This window comes from Lolium perenne, chromosome 5, assembly GCF_019359855.2.
Source record: "Lolium perenne isolate Kyuss_39 chromosome 5, Kyuss_2.0, whole genome shotgun sequence".
NCBI classification, from domain to species: Eukaryota; Viridiplantae; Streptophyta; class Magnoliopsida; order Poales; family Poaceae; genus Lolium; species Lolium perenne.
The window spans coordinates 163,743,517-163,759,752 of NC_067248.2; the positions used below are offsets into that span (position 1 = coordinate 163,743,517).

At 41.5% G+C, this 16,236-nt stretch overlaps 1 protein-coding gene across 1 annotated transcript; it reads right to left on the reverse strand.

Annotated features, from left to right (window-relative positions):
- Positions 1–9,018: 9,018 nt before the first annotated feature.
- On the reverse strand, positions 9,019–9,519 carry LOC127303712 (SKP1-like protein 1B). Its single transcript, XM_051334418.2, has one exon. It carries the CDS (start codon positions 9,517–9,519, stop codon positions 9,019–9,021), a length of 501 nt encoding a protein of 166 aa, XP_051190378.1.
- Positions 9,520–16,236: the final 6,717 nt, after the last annotated feature.

The window sequence follows — 16,236 nt, forward strand, 5'->3', positions numbered from 1 at the left end:
AATTGATGTACACGATTTGTTTCGCATTAACTTTTCTTGTGATATGCGCTATGATACAGTGTCCACCTATGATACTCTAAGGCTAGCCATAGTGCTAGTATCATAGCTAGTATCATGCACATTGGTCTCACAAAAATGCTGATGTGGCAGTTAATTAAGGAGGAGAGAGGAGATTAGAGTAACATAGGTAGATACTGTATCATAGCGCAAATAACGAGAAAAGTTAGTGGTAAACAAATCTTGTACACAAATTTGCATTGAGATTCTAAAAAACAATAAATATAGTATAACTATGATACTACTTCATGATACTACCCACTATAGAGATAGTATCATGTAGTAGTATCATATGCATAATACTACTACATGATACTTACCACTATGATCAGCCTAAACGCATCTCTTCTTCTTAATTAGCTATCACATCAGCATTTTTATGAGAGCAATATGCATGATACTAGCTAAAATACTACCACTATGGCTAGCCTGAAGTCACTTCCTCTTTGACAGATCCGATCTGTCAAAAGCAGGACCCTGGGCATAGTAATAAAGATAAATAAGTAACCGCCCAACATATTGTTTCTTTCAGATATTTCTGTACTCCTAACTTCTTATGTCATGTTTCATGAGCGGCTCTTTTTTGGAGGCGTATGGGCTAACAATAATCTCTAGAAGAATAAAAAGAAAGGCACTTCTTTTGGGATTGGAATCGATTCAATCCATGTATCTTTTGCCCAATTTGACCGTTGAAAAAGAAACATGGAAATCCAATCTAAACGCGGACTTTTGGCAGCTTGAATAAAGCAAGACGCGTAGGCACTAAGACCCCAGATGATGCTTTACTGGTGATCCATCTAAATGCTCTTATTCGATTTCTCCATTCCGAACAGATCCATTTTGCATTATGAGTATATTTTCCTATTGGAAAACCACACCGTGCAATCATAATAATTTTGAGCAATGAAGAGAAATAATCAAACTCTTATGAATAAGAAGATTTTAGCGAATAAGAAATATTATTTTATATGTAATATGCTACAATCTGAGCCTAAATAAACTCTATACTCCAAATCTTATTTTGGAGCTTCAAGACAGGTGAGAACGTCTCCTATTCAATGCAATTTCCACAGTTGGTCGTTTAACTTGAGAAACTGGTTCACTTGGGCCGGTTTTGTTATGAAACATGGACAGCCTAGTGATTCGAGACATTTTGTAGAAAATCTGAGACATGTTTCCTTTTTGGTACACCACAATCGCAAGGGGATGGCTTGTCATAGATGCCGTTGGTTGTATATCGATAATCGATCCATGTCTGGCATAATGTTTTCATGTACTTTGTGTTACCGGGGTGGAAATTTGGCTCCTGGAAGTATATGTTCTCCGATAAACAGTAACATGGCTAAAAAAGGTTTTTTTAATAGAAAATTTAGATTTTTCATAGTATATATGTCCATATCTTTCATCTGTGTGCAAGGTTTTTCGAGAAACAACATAAGTGTGCCCTCGAAAATGGTGCTGTCAAAAAGAAATTTTGGAAGCACAAAATTTGTTTTTTCACAAAGGCCAAAACAATTATCTTTTTTCACTAAATATTTACATGTACACATGAGAATGGACATGCGTGATCTTTTTTCTGGTCATTAGAATATCCTATATAACTAAGAAGTTCATCCCCACTTACCTATTTCTCTTAACATGCAGCCTATCCACGTCACCAGTTCTACCACCTAAGCTGAAACCGACGCTCTCCTCTCCGTTCGCCGCCCGTACATTGACCTCCGTTCCTTTCTTTTTCGGCCTGCGTGTGATACAGTCCATATCTTCAGCCCTCCGCTCACCCTAGGCCCAGCCCATGACTATTCCTCTTCTCCCACGAACACATCTGATCTCCCAGGAACGCATCTCATCAATCTACCGAAGAACCTACCGGTCTGTCTTCCACCTCAGACTCTCAATCTCCAGAACAATCCACCGCAGTATTCTCCTCTTCCTCTCCCCCGCGATTTCTGCAAGAGACAAATGCTCAGGTAACTGATGGAGGAATCTGAGGAGTCCGTGCTGCTACGTCTCAGGCTATATATTTCACATCGATGCATCTTTCCCTTTCAATCTGGCACATCGCTCATACTTCCGCCCCCTTGGTGAGCCACTCCTCTTTGTCTTCTCCATTTTTCCTATCATGTCCTTCTACTTAATTAGTCACAAATTTAACTTTACTCAGATGTTGGCGTCGATGCAATAATCTTTATACTGCAATGGGTGTCTACTCTTCTTTCATGTCTCTTCCTGTTGCTGTGTCGTAACGCGAATTCCTACGTTCAGGGCAACTACTGGTATTTCCTACTCTCTACCGATCAAGTTCAATTATATGTTAATGAAGAAAGTTCAGGTCAGCTTTCCTACTATCAGCAAAGGCTATTTTTTCCTTGAAATTGCTTCTACCAAAGTTCGCTCACAGTATGAAGAGACCTCAGTTTGTTGGTGGGTTTCCATGTTACAGAAATGCAAAAAGAAACTCCTATTTTTCATTGGTTGAACAAAAGCCTTGCATTTACATTTGTTTATAGACTGTACACGCTCTGAAATATTCTCAACTCAGGACCATATGTATGTCTCCTCACAATGGGTGAGCACAAATGTCTACTTGGATTCTCAAACTCAATTAGCATGGCCTGTGCCCTACACCATCGTTGTAAAAGTCACACGTTATGTTTTAAATGGTTTCACTTTTCCTTCTCTTCCTCTTCTCCATTAAATCCTATACAAAACATACACACAGACATCTCACCACTTTATCTCCTCCATGATCCCTACAAGAAGAATTTTGTGGAGGCATCTGAGCAGCCGACTTATTAAACTGATGAAGAATCCGAGCAGACAATGCGCTATAAAAATCCCTGCCCCAAAGCGGGAGTCTCCAGCCATATTGAACATCTTTGTTTGCTACGATCCAGCACTATTCATCTCCACCACGGTCAGGCATTCCTCATCTACCAGCAGCGGTCACTTTCTGAATTTGCCATGGGCCAGACAGTTTGAATGAAGCGCAAAACCATTGCTGTTGTTGATGCTTCTCCTATTGCTCTGCGTTATGTTGTTGATGCCATTGCTGATCGATCCACCCCAATTTGGTACATACTTCTTTCTGTCCGTTTATTATGGTCTGGCTTCAGTCAACTTATGGGCAACCCAATCTGCATATCAACTTGATCAGTTAGGCTTGCACACAAGTACAATGGACGCAATGCAGTGGGTAAAAATGTCAGGTCAGATGTTATTTATTTTCAAGTTTCTAATTGTCTGATCTTGCTATAATTACATACATTACAAAGCAACTAGGTATGCGGCTGCAAAAAATTCAATGGGTATGCCAAGTTCACTCTACAGTGTAAGTATAATAACACACATCTGTTTATGAAAATTCTGATTTTAGGTCTGCCGCAACCCGCAAGTATTAGGCAACTCAGTTTTGTCTTTGTGTAATAACTAATGATTGTGTTTTTTTCCTGTAGGCTTTCTCCTGCTGAACGTATGGACATGTGATTCTAAAGAAGGGAAAATATAGAGAACATGATACACCGGATTTTTTGTAGCTATGATTTTAGAGATAATTAAGGGTTTAAAATTCCACATGCTGTGGACTTGTGAGATACAAAAGAATTGACATTGCTAGCTACTCTAATTTGTGTGATTGTTCTGTAAAATTAGTTACAGAAATCTGTCATGCATTCAGATATTTTTTGTTCTTTATCTTGAAGGCTATCTTTCTTTCTCAACGGCTTAATTTCGTTCATACTTAAAGTTAGTTCTTTTGCTTTTGCATGATTTAGAATGCTTAATTGCTTCTTTAATTTTATGGATATCGGAAGATGCTTCTTTTATCTGTAAAATATCTCAAATGAATTTGTCACTGAATTTTTGTTATACTAGAAAGAAGCTTATCCACAGTAAAATTCAAGATTGTTCTCTAAGTGACATTTGTAGTCACTCTCAAAGCATATTTTTTACTAACTAAAATCACTACAATACTCTTGAAAGCTCGATGTAATCCTCTTCAAATCAATTAGAGGAATGTTGCAGTTTGGTGACATTTGACTTGAGCAAATTCATATTACAGACACATGTGTGTCGCAGAGTGCCACTCAATATTCATATTCATGCTCATCATCTTTGTTTTATTTCTTCACCTATCATGCTGAATTTTTCGCCGCAATGCGCGGGGTATTCTCTAGTTAAGAACAACATTTGTTCCACTGCTTCGGGTGCCGATTGAATATTCCTTGTGTTACTAATCTGTAACCTAACTAGAAGACATTCTTTTGCGGGCCTTAACCGCCGAAGAATAATTTTGTGTTTAAAACAAAATCTAGTGGAACACTGGTTGTGTTTGGTAGCTTGTGTGGCTTATCTGACCTCATACATGCCGATTGTGGCTACATACTACTACATATTAATGTGTTGTGTTTGACACTCCCTCCATACCAGATTATAGAGCAATTACGTTTTTTGAGAAAAAAAAATTGACTAACAATTCAGTCAATAAAATATAAGATATATATTATAAAAATTATACCATTGAAAACTTCTTTGATATGAATCCAATGATATAATTTTTGTAGCATATATCTTATATTTTGTTGATCAAATTTATAGTCAAACTTTTTTCTTAAAATGCGTAATTGCTCTGTAAATCGGTATAGAGGTATGATGGGTTGAGATGTTGTTTGTTGCCCGTGTGACCTCAGACGTGCCCAGCATTTGGTTACCTCAAATCTGAGATGGTGAGGATACCATGTCCCCGGATAGACAAATAAAAAGCAATCAGGTCCCTCAAAGGAAAGATAAAAAGCAATCGGATCCTCAGGTTGATTCCTCACGTGCAGCTCTACTGATTTGGGGCCAAGGCCCGACGCCGGCGAGAAGAGCAAGCATAGCGCAGCCGCCACTGTTGAGGAGCTCCACGTAGGAGGAAGGCAATCATATAGGAACCGTCGCTGATGTTGATGATGAGGACGGCGCGCGTGGAGGAGCTGCAGGAGGACTAAATAGGAACTCAGATACAAGAGGACGAGGATGATGGACCTCAAGGAGAACGAGGACGTCAGAGCTCCATGAGGCCGAGGACGACATAGGAGCTCGATTACGAAAGGAGGAGGACCGTGCATGAGCTGGGGTCACGGGATAGAAGGTGAGTGGGAGTTTTCAATGGTGATTCTATCGGGCCCTACGGGTGACACGCGGGGAGTTTTCGGGCGAGGCCGGCCGGGGCGAGTAGAGAAGCTCGATTTGAGCTTCTTTCTTCAGCCTAGCTGAGACGCGTTTCGGGGCTAGGTGGGAAGTGCCCAGATGCACAAATCGGGTTAACATACAATAATATTGAGATGGGAGATTCTCAGCTGGGCCGGTCTACCAAACACACCCTATATATGGTGAACCGGCACCGGCACAATCCATTGGGTACTTGTGTTTCAAGCTTGATCAAGCTTTAACATGAAGATCCTTATACGGATCACAATGAGGCTCTTTGTTCGCATCTAGCACTTTTCTATCGGTAGTGTTAAGTGGCACCTCTTAGGCACGTCTCTTTCTCCATGTTGGTAGAGGACGAGTGCATAGGACATGTGTGATCCAAGAAAAACGAACGGCAAACGCCGGTTCTATTGTCAGATATGGAGTTTTCTATGTATACGTGTGGGCTCATTGGGAGGACGGCAAGGTAGTCGGAGCACACTTGTGTTTTGAAAGGAGGATAACCACAGATCAATTAATGAGCAAATCAATACATTATCGTTTTTCAAAAGTTAGTCAAAGCCAGGTACCGAGACCGAACAAATGAACATGGAAAACAAAGAAAAAAAAATAAGATCATATGGCTCGTGACATTAACTCCTTAGGCTACCCCTAACTATAGGTCAAAGACTTTAAAAAACGAAAGTACACAACTCCTTTTTTTTAAAACGGAATTGTGTACTTTTCTTTTTTTCCAAAATACACAACACGTAAGTAAAGCCGTTAATAAGGGAACGACGAACTAGGGCACCGATGCGGAAGAATCCAACTATAGATTAGTCTTAAGATCTTCATCCCCAAAGTTGAGCTTCTAGTCATCACCTTCCAGTAAGGAAACGGCCCGGGCGGGCCTCGACATTGCCTAATCATAGATCTTACGTTTTACATAGTGTGCATAACTCGGTTGATCAAGCCGCAGCTAAAATCAACACTTATCCAGCTAGCGGAACCTTGCTAGAAGAATAGCGGTCGAGGAGATTCGGGAATGCCGAGACGTCCCATCCCGCCTTGCTTCCAGTAACTGTGGCACCCCCTTCTATTCAACAACAACATCCATTATTTGATGCCTACGGACGAGACACCCTGCATAGGATCTGCCAGCAACATGCATGGGTTGATGCCTCAACATGAGACACCGTGCATAGCACCTGTCGAGACACATAGAATAGTAGATTAACTAACATATTGACATACACATACACATGCTTGAATGCAGAAAATAAACAATAACATATTCATTGCATGACTAAAAAATATACATATTTCACAGGATTTCCTGATCAAAACCCATGTTCACAAAAACTTCAGAATATAGAAGCTACACATACACATAACCATGTGTGGAAATTATTTATTTTTTCGGTCAAACATTTCTAAGATGACCTACGGAATTATTTGTTATCAGCCATAGCATCAAACTAGTATTACTAGATCTATCACGACATATAATTCTAATAATTTATTTGGTAGGGTCAACACTTTGTAGACGACTGAGAAGAGTACTACTCTAGCAGAGAGTGTGTTCCTATATGTCACTTTTGTAGCTCCTGTTACTTTACTCACATCCAGCTACATGTGACCAAGGTTCTGGATACCTGGTGGCTTTCTTTTACCGAGCGGGGTTGGGAACTACATTTATCATGGTAAATATTATATGTTGTCTGGTAACAGTATAAAATTTCAAATAAAGTTTGAATTCAAGTTATTTTTCAAGAATGATAATATAATGACACATGTAATGTTCAATACACATACCAGGTTCGTGAAGTTTGTATCATCCACGGCTCAGGGGAGTGCCCCTACATCTGACGGTTTGGTTTTCTTCAAGCCGGGACGAGAGGGAAGGGATCCCTCTTCGGTGTTGGAAATGGCTGGTATTGTAGCCCCTCCCAACCTGCGATGCAGACGATGATATCCCTCAAGGCAGCAGGTGGATCCCTCGAACTTGTGTTGCTTCTTCCTTGGTGACTTCGCAAGAAGGCTTCGACATCAACAAGTTGTGTTTCTTGTTTATCTGTGCTTTTGACGTTCGTTGTGTTGTAAGCTGGCTATCACCCTATATCAAAACTTGGCCATTTGAGGCTTTATTAATTTCAAGTTGGACACTTGTGCCTTATGTTTAAAAAACGCTACAATCTACTCATAGGTGGGGCTCCTCAAATTTGCCACCCACAGCTACAGTGTACAAATTTGTACTCAAACTTCTATTCAAACTCATCTTAATTTTGTGTGTGTTGTAAAGCCATACACATAACCAGGTGAGAATATAGTTCACAACATTACCTGAACACATTCCATGTTCACAGAAACTTGTCATCTGAGAGCAAAGGAGTACAAATAAACATAACCAGGTGAGAACAAAAAAAAAAATCAATACTTAGTCGATTCTAATATGCCTAAATAACAGTACCTAAGTCATTTTAGCATTTTTTTCTAGTCAAAAGTTTCTAAGATGGCCACACATCCAAAACTAATTAATTATTAGTATCCATAACATTATTCTAGTGTTACTAGATTTATTACAACATATTATTTTATAATCTTTAATTATTTTTGTGAGGTAGAAGTTGATAGACAAAGTACCACACCTTTAGTTGTGTCGATGTCCTAAATTATTCATATTATGAGTCAAAGGAAGTCGCTAGCATCTTTAGGGAATGTTAGGAATTGCCTTGTGTCAAAGCTATGTCAATGAATATGCTACATTCCTAACCTCGATATATATAAAGCATATAATATGAGTGTCAAGATTAAATTTGCACAAGTTCATTATTTCCGTCGATCAAATAAACCTCCCACTTCGCCAAATTTCAAGGCTTATAAGGAATACACATATTATATGCTAGGTATATATATAGGTCTCCAAGGGATCCATGTGCTCAATCTTCGCACTTTGTATGAAAAGTGACTTCATAAATAAATTGTAATGGCTGTTTATGCTCCTAGTAATTCAAAGAACACGGTATGTGACTGATAACATCATTGATGGAAAAGGTATGTTTATGTGTATGGGAGTCGTAATTTTCTAGTTTTCTTACACACATCCAGCTACATGTAACCAAGGATTTGGATACCAGATGACTTCCTTCTTTTCAGGGGTTGGGAATAACGGTTATCACAGTTAAAGGTATACCTTGCCATGTTACTTATAAAAAATCGAACTATTTTCTGAGAAAGGGAAGATAACGAACCATGCATAGCTCACAGCAAGTTAGCTCATTGGTGGCACTCTAGGGACTCACATTCCTTAGCTGCAGTTTACAAATTTCTACTCTTATTTATTCAAATTCATCTACAGTAAGATTTTTTTTTCCTGTAAACCCATTTACTGGCAGGGGTTGAGGAACGCAGTTTCCGGGTGTGATAGTCACGCAAACAAATGATCTGCATCTGACTAGCGGATGGAATTATTTGACAGAAGCCATTTCCGGGTGTTATATATACTCACGCAAACCCATATAGAAGCTTTAGCATAAGAGACAAACAAGATCCCATATATCTTGATAAAACATTCCAGGAAGTTCACATCAGTAACTCAAAAATAATAATCTCGAACAAAGTTCAGTAATTGCAGTATCCATCATTTCAGAATATAGATATTCTCCACATAAATCGGAGCGAGAACGAAATAAAATGTATAGCGAAGCTAAACGGCATCGATCAGAAAGAAGGAAGCTGACGGACGAGTACTGAATACTGATCGATCGGTCGATCCATTCTTGAGCTAGCTCACATCTTGATCCACGAGTTGTCCCTGCGGATCTCGTCGCGCTGCTCCGGCGTGAACCCATCCTCCTCGATGCCGAACATCCTGCGGATCTCCGCCGGCGGCTTGCCCCTGATCATTTCGGCGACGCGCTTGCAGGCGAGGTCGACGAGCCCCTCTACTTCGAGGTTGGTCGCCGCGTAGAGTATGTCGTAGAGCAGCCCCTGGCGGACGTCGCGGCCGATGAAGTCGCGGTCGTCCCACCCGCCGTCCGCGGCCTTCCGGCGGCAGTACTCCAAGACCATGGCGAGCGGCGTGGCGGTGACATCCAGGAGCTTGAGCGTGATGCTGGTGTCGGCGCTGCTCAAGTGGAAGGTCTCGATCTGGGTCCGGATGCTGCCTGACACCAGAGCCACGGCCTCCGGCAGGTGGAATTCGTGCTTGTCGGAGCTGACGATCGTGATCTCCCGGCCGAGTCCTCCTCCCTGCGCCGCAGCGCTGCTCCCAGCCCCAGCCGCCGCCATGGCTCGCTGCGGATTCGATCGCACGGAGCCCTGAGTTTGGAAATGGAAAGAGGTGACCAGCGAGGAAGGAGGGTTTGAAACCTTGAATATATATAGGGGGATAGCGCGGCGGCCGTGAGCTTGTCGTGATGCCCTAACGTAACCCTTGTCCCCTACTGGGCCGGGCCGCTTCGTTGGGCATGTGACAGTGAGAATACTTCGGGCCTGTGGCAAGAAATGGAGACGAAACTCTTCGATGTTTCTTTCCAAAATAGGACATGGGTCTCCAACTCTCCATACAGTTCATGTAAAAAGAAAACTCTCCATACCGTTTATGGGGAAGATAAGCTGATGTCCATTGTTATCTAGGGTACATATGCTCTACTAGGTCATCACAAAATTGCTCATGTGGCTACATGTGTTCAATCGTCGGGCGGACTTGAAGAAAACTTGGAGTCGGAATAGATTCCTCAAGGGCCTCACACTTGTTTCCACACAATCATAGATAAAACCATCTAGATGAAGATGCTTAGCCTATATGATCATGTTGTGCAAGTCACACATGTTGTCATGCTCTACACGGTGTCTTCTCATCAATGAGTCAAGCAGGGTAATGCACAATTGTAAATTGTACTTATAGCACCCCAAACACACTTTCAATGTGTCTTTCCTCGCTGCTTATTTACACTTTGCAAAGTACACTCTCCTATTTCCTTGACGATTTTATATTGTCTTGGAAAAACCAGGCTAAGCGGGATATAGGTAGGTATTACCCCATGTCGTAGTCATGAAGATTGACCTTGAAGTTGCTAACTAGGGCATCTAAGCATCTAGCCTTGAGAACACAGGAGACCAGTGAAGGACATTGATGTCATTGTGTGAGCTAGACATCCAAAATTAAAATGCCAATAAATAGATCCACGGATGCCACAACTCCAAGTATGAAGGTAGAATGATGGCAATGGCCCAATTGGACGTGACATGCTGTAGGGTAGTATGTCAATCTTGAGCTCATGCAATTGCTGCTTCCTATCCCCTATAACCTCTTATGTATCCCATTTCCATGAGTCTTGTAGTCCCCTCCTAAATGGATGCTCTCAGATAGTGCTATGCAAACACATCAATCACACTCTTGGCAAATCTCCGCACGCTCTTGATCATGGTATGTTCCCGAAATATGAAGTTATTCATCATCATAGTCAGCTAAGATACCATATGTGATCACATGCATTTTGCAAAAGCACTAAACCCAAGTTACGTAGTTGCATTCCCGTTGCTCTTGAAATAATCATCATTGGCTTCATCAATTGTGACGCAATAGAAAATTCCTAGACATCTAGAAACGGTGCCTAGAGAGATATATATGGAGGATATGTGGACTAGTCTACAAAGTAGTCTTTTATAAGTTGGGCATGTCCAAAGAACTCATTCTAACAAATGGTAATATGCCCTGGCTGTGAGCCACCACGTGTTGTACTCATGTTGCTCTCCTACATTTCATCAATCAAAAGAGTCACATCCTCTAAATCCACTTCATCAACAAGAAATGGTTATCCTCATCCAATGACTACAATGAATCAAAGTACTCTTCAACAAGTGATATCATCTACACAAAAACAAGTTCCAAAATCATTAACTTCATTCACTAGCATTTTTTTTAAAGAAACAACATTTTATGTTTGGATACAATTGGTCGAACATCCTATAGGTACAATCGTCAACACTGACTGGTGAAGTTTTGAGGGAAGAAAACAGTTCAGGAGAGGGTAGGAGAAGATCTAGTGACCAAGGGCGATGTTGGGGGACGACTGAATTTTTTTTTCCTCAATTCACATGATGTTGGTGCTCACTGCGGCCTAGTTCGGAAGACGTGGCTCTGCAAGCACATGGGAGGCGACACAACTCGAGGAGCGTCGAGCAAAGATCAGCGGGGGTGTGATGCACTGATTTGACTGTGGAGTGGCAAGGCAGAGAGGAAGATGTCAAGTACGGGGTGACCTCGAATGGGCAATGAGGCATTGATGTGGAGACGAGACGTGAAAGTGTCTTCGCGGGGTATCCACGAGTCCTTGTCAATGTGGGATAAGGATATTCCACTTCCCCCGCTTGTAGATGGGAATTGAGGATGACCTAGTCAATCCCTACCAAAAATAGGAAGATCAGGGTTTTGGGGGGTTGGGAGGGCATGCCTTTTATCGTGGTGGTATGAGGGAAGTTTTTTGGCGCAATGGGGGGATGCTAGAGTTTCTCTTAGAAGTATCGTTCTCGCACTCGTCCATAGTGATTTACAAAATAAAAATAATATGATAGGAATAAAAGGAATGACCACTCTACGGATTCACAAAGAGAACACCTATATGTTCCGTTAAGCATATTGTTCCTCTTGGTCTTATCGAAAAGAGATAAGTGTATTTTGTGTGCTTGTATTGAGAAATGGGAGGATGAGTGCAAACCATATGTTTATGTATTTTGGGTTGTACTATGTGTGGAGGGAGTGCATAAGGAGATCGAAAAGTTCGAGGTTTTTTTAAAAGTTGTTCTTTCTCCTCTAAAAATATAGTACAATGAAATGAGACAAAGTTTTTTAGATTGGGGATCATTAATATACGAACATTTCCTTCATGGTCAAATGGATGTGGAAATTGTTCAATGGCTCCTCTAGCTTATGGAACTAGATCATAGCCAAGATGTACTTAAAATATGAAAGCTCCATTGTGTTGTCTTGCGCTAAATAAAACAAGTAAAGGAATAGTTTAAATGTGGTGTTGTTCATGTGGTGGAAGATGATAACATGGCACAACATTGGCATGACTTTGAGGTTTATAAAATCCATGTGAGACATAATTTTATGTGCTTTTCTTAGCTTGAACTTGGTAGGCTCCTACTTCTGGATGTTTTCCTTTGTGTAACTTGAGGGAAGGGCAAAGCCCTAGGAGAAAATCATTGGGATCATCACTATTTTTATGGTCCTAACTCTAATACATTTCTATTATGTCTTAGCCATTGCCATGGCCTTTGAGTTGTAAATTTGGCTGCTACTTGGTGCAATTTACAGTACGTCAGGAAATATTTTATATGAAAATATAATCTACTATTTTGCTATTTTCGTAACAATATATTCTAAAAATATTGTGTATGTTAGTTGTCAATGTTAAAAAGAGTGATTAAATGAATTGAATGAGCACAAAGCCCATCATTTTTTTAGGAAATCATGTTCTGGTTAACCTCTCAGGCATAGTAACTTGGCAGCAACCTTTGGTCCTGGCTTTCCTGAAAAAACATGAGAAAATTTAAGCTGAAATGCACATGATCGCATCTTATTTTTCCCATTCTCTGATTAACATATGTTTCCCATGAATTTGCGGGTGATCGTTGAAGCGAAAGATAACACCAAACAAAGTTGGGCAAAGTATATCAAAATAATCATTAGATTCTTAATCCCCAAAACATCTCACAAGGGAGCCCTCTCTTAATAAGACAAATGATTTTCTTTTGTCAGTATACTCTCTTTCGCATTAACCACATGAAATGCAGCTTAATGGTAAGACATATCTTCATCTAACATAAATTTTATATTAGAGAATAATCCTTTGTTTAATTAAAATCAGAAAACATAACATGACTAGGATATACGTAAGATTTCCTTGATTACCCAATTTTCTATCATTATTTCCCATCAGGTGCTACCACTGCATGAATCTTAAAGATTATACCACATAGTTAGAGCCTCATTTCTCTAATTCCATCTAAATATAATGGAAAAGTTTATAGTTGAGCTGGGGTGGAACCTACAACTAACTTTGGACATTAGTTTGTGTCATCAAAATTGTAACATAAAATCTAAGAAAACTCATGGGTGTAATACAATGGTTTACAATGTCATCACTTAACAATAATCGGAGGATAAACTTATTCTCTTATAGTCTGTGTGCCCATACAGATGTAACAAGTGGTAGCAAATCTATGTGAACATAAAATTTAAATACTTTTTTGTTTTTGTATCTCCTACATGGCACAACTTTATGTGAAACTTTACAGATTCACAAAATTTAGTAATACAATGCGTAGGCTTCTTTCAGAATTTTTAATGCACTGATAACAACATAACTACTATATTAAAGGTGAACAAACATCTTTTTTCTCAGAATTTTGAGGCTACTTCTGAATTTCATCCGTGTGTAGTTTCGGTGCTCTCTTAGAATTTTTGGCCCATTATCTTCTCCTGCTCTTTGGTGCAGCCACAGTGCGATGTACCTGTGTTGGTTCGTTAGTTGTGTGACTTTTGCGATTTAAGGTGGGCCAGTTAGTTTCACGTTCTGTTTGGCAATAGATTTGGTCCTCCTCCACCGCTTTGACCACCTCTTTCTCTTTTAGATTCTCTGAACATGTTCCTGTTCACTCTGGAAGAATCCCGTCGAGTCCCACGTCCTCCCTCATCTTCCTCTTCTCAGAGCTACTATCCATCAACCTCACCTCGCCTCTCAGAGCTGCCCTGGATTTTTCCCCGTAGGATCCCTTTGGCGTCTCTCGGCCCGGCCACCTGGTTCGCTGTGTGGGCGCATGACGACCACCAACGCTGGCGGCTGCTCCAGATCGGAGGCACTGCCTTTCCTCGGGCAGCCACCGACAGCTACAACACTTTGGCAAGGCAGGGTGCGGCCGGAGTGGTGCAGAGCCGCATGGACAGAGGGAGTCCCGGTGGCGGCGGTCCTCGCGTGGTGCTCTGTGAGCGGCTATTCCTCGGGCCATGCCACGAGGATACAGTGGGAGCGGTGGTGCGCAAACAGGACGAGGTGTTGACCCCTGTCCCCTCCTTCACGGCCGTCGGCTGTGGCCAGGGCCGGGTCTTCCTCGGCGTGGTGACCCATCACCGGGGCGATTCAGATGTCCCCCGCTCCGCCTTCCCCAATGTACCTTCTCATTTGGATGACGGCCCCGACGCTGCCGGACTGATTCGCCGTCTGGGCGCTCGAGGACTAACACATCGTTGGCCTGCTCCGGTTCTAGGAAACCGGCGACTGATTCACACACTGCCAATCCCAAGGCGCCGATTAGACCACTGGAAAGCATCAGCGTCGTCCTCATCGGCGTCATACCCCGCGAATCCAACCTTCATGACCCGACATCCTCCTCACCATCAGCCGTGCCAAGATGTAGTGGCATGGTCCACGTCGACTTGTTGGGCGCAGCCTAGGTTTCCATCGGCACGGCCGCGGTGCTGGTCTCTCCAGGTTAAGATGGGTCACCTCTACCTTTCCGATCCGATTGGGTGGCCTCTGTTTTCTAACTTCTTTCTCCTTTTGTAATTCTGATGCGTGGCAGTATAGGGTTGCGCATGCAGCATGCGGTCGTCGATGCAGGCATTGTGGGAGCTGATGTGGGCTAAGATGGTGGAGGCCAGACATAGGAGACCATGAGCACTTTGTGCACGAGCATGCTGGCTTTTCGGGCGACCACCACGGCGGGTACTCCAGCGGTCAGGTGACCCATCCCTCTCCCCCATCACATCTCTAATATCTCATATTTCTTCAGTTTCAGTTTCAGTCGAGTCAGGACCAGGCCTAGCATGTGGAGATTGTGGACTGGAGTTATTTTTCTTAAGTAGCATGGAATATTGATATTGACCCGTACATTACTGGAGAATAATCAACGCACTATCTATGGAATGCCTACTGCTCTCTTTCTCAGATTTCTCCATACTATAAATCAATTGGCATCAGTGAAGTGCTATGTCTACTTATCCTTGTGTGTTTGTCTTTCAGACTTCTAGCTCGCTTCTTTTTGACATGTCACGGTTAGATGGCCTCTCAATTGGTATGATTATTTAACATCAAGTTGTTGAGATGGTAGTTGAATTAATATGCTTCAGTTGATCCTTTTATGTCTGGAAAAATAAACATGCTTGGGATGATGTTTCAGGTACAAAATAATATGTGAGAACTTTGAGACCAAACTGCAGAGAGACTAAGGTTCTGAACATGACGGTGGTCATTGCTACTTTGTGCTTCCGCCGATCTTTTTATGTGCTGATTAAGTAAAAATTGCATTGCTATATTGGCTGGCGAGCCATGAAAAACTAAGCTAACAAGTGACATAGTTGATTATTATGTACTACTTCCAATTATAATTTCTGTCCAAGTTGAAGTTTCAGATGCACTTCTACCTGTTGAAATAAATTGCCTACATCTTTCCATCAGCTCGGGCTTTTGGAATAGTTGGTTAGTGCATGCAATTCAATATGGTATCAGAGCAGGAGGTCCTAGGGTGAGTGTTGAAATAAATTGCCTACATCTTTCCATCAGCTCGGGCTTTTAGAATAGTTGGTTAGTGCATGCAATTCAATACTACCCATGTTAGATCAGTTCAATACTGAAAGTGAAGAAAAAAAGGGATCCAAGGAATGTGTCAACATACGCTTTCAGGTGATGCCTAAGTTGTTCAGAAAATTAATTTTGTGATGTAAGATTCCTCATGCTCATTGCTTAACATTCGCACTATTATTTGCTGTGTTGGTAATATTTTTTGAGAACCCGGCGACTTCCAATGATTATTGTTGAACAGGCATGCCATGTATTGTAGGCTATTACTTATGTAATGCAAAATGGAAGTAGACTAGGCAAACATAAAGTTTGATTTTGTTCAGCAGCTTCTCTTATGTTCCATATATACGACGGAGTTTTTCCTAGATCATGCAGATAGATTGTTCTCTATTAAGAAGCTACAGCCCATAGGAGATGG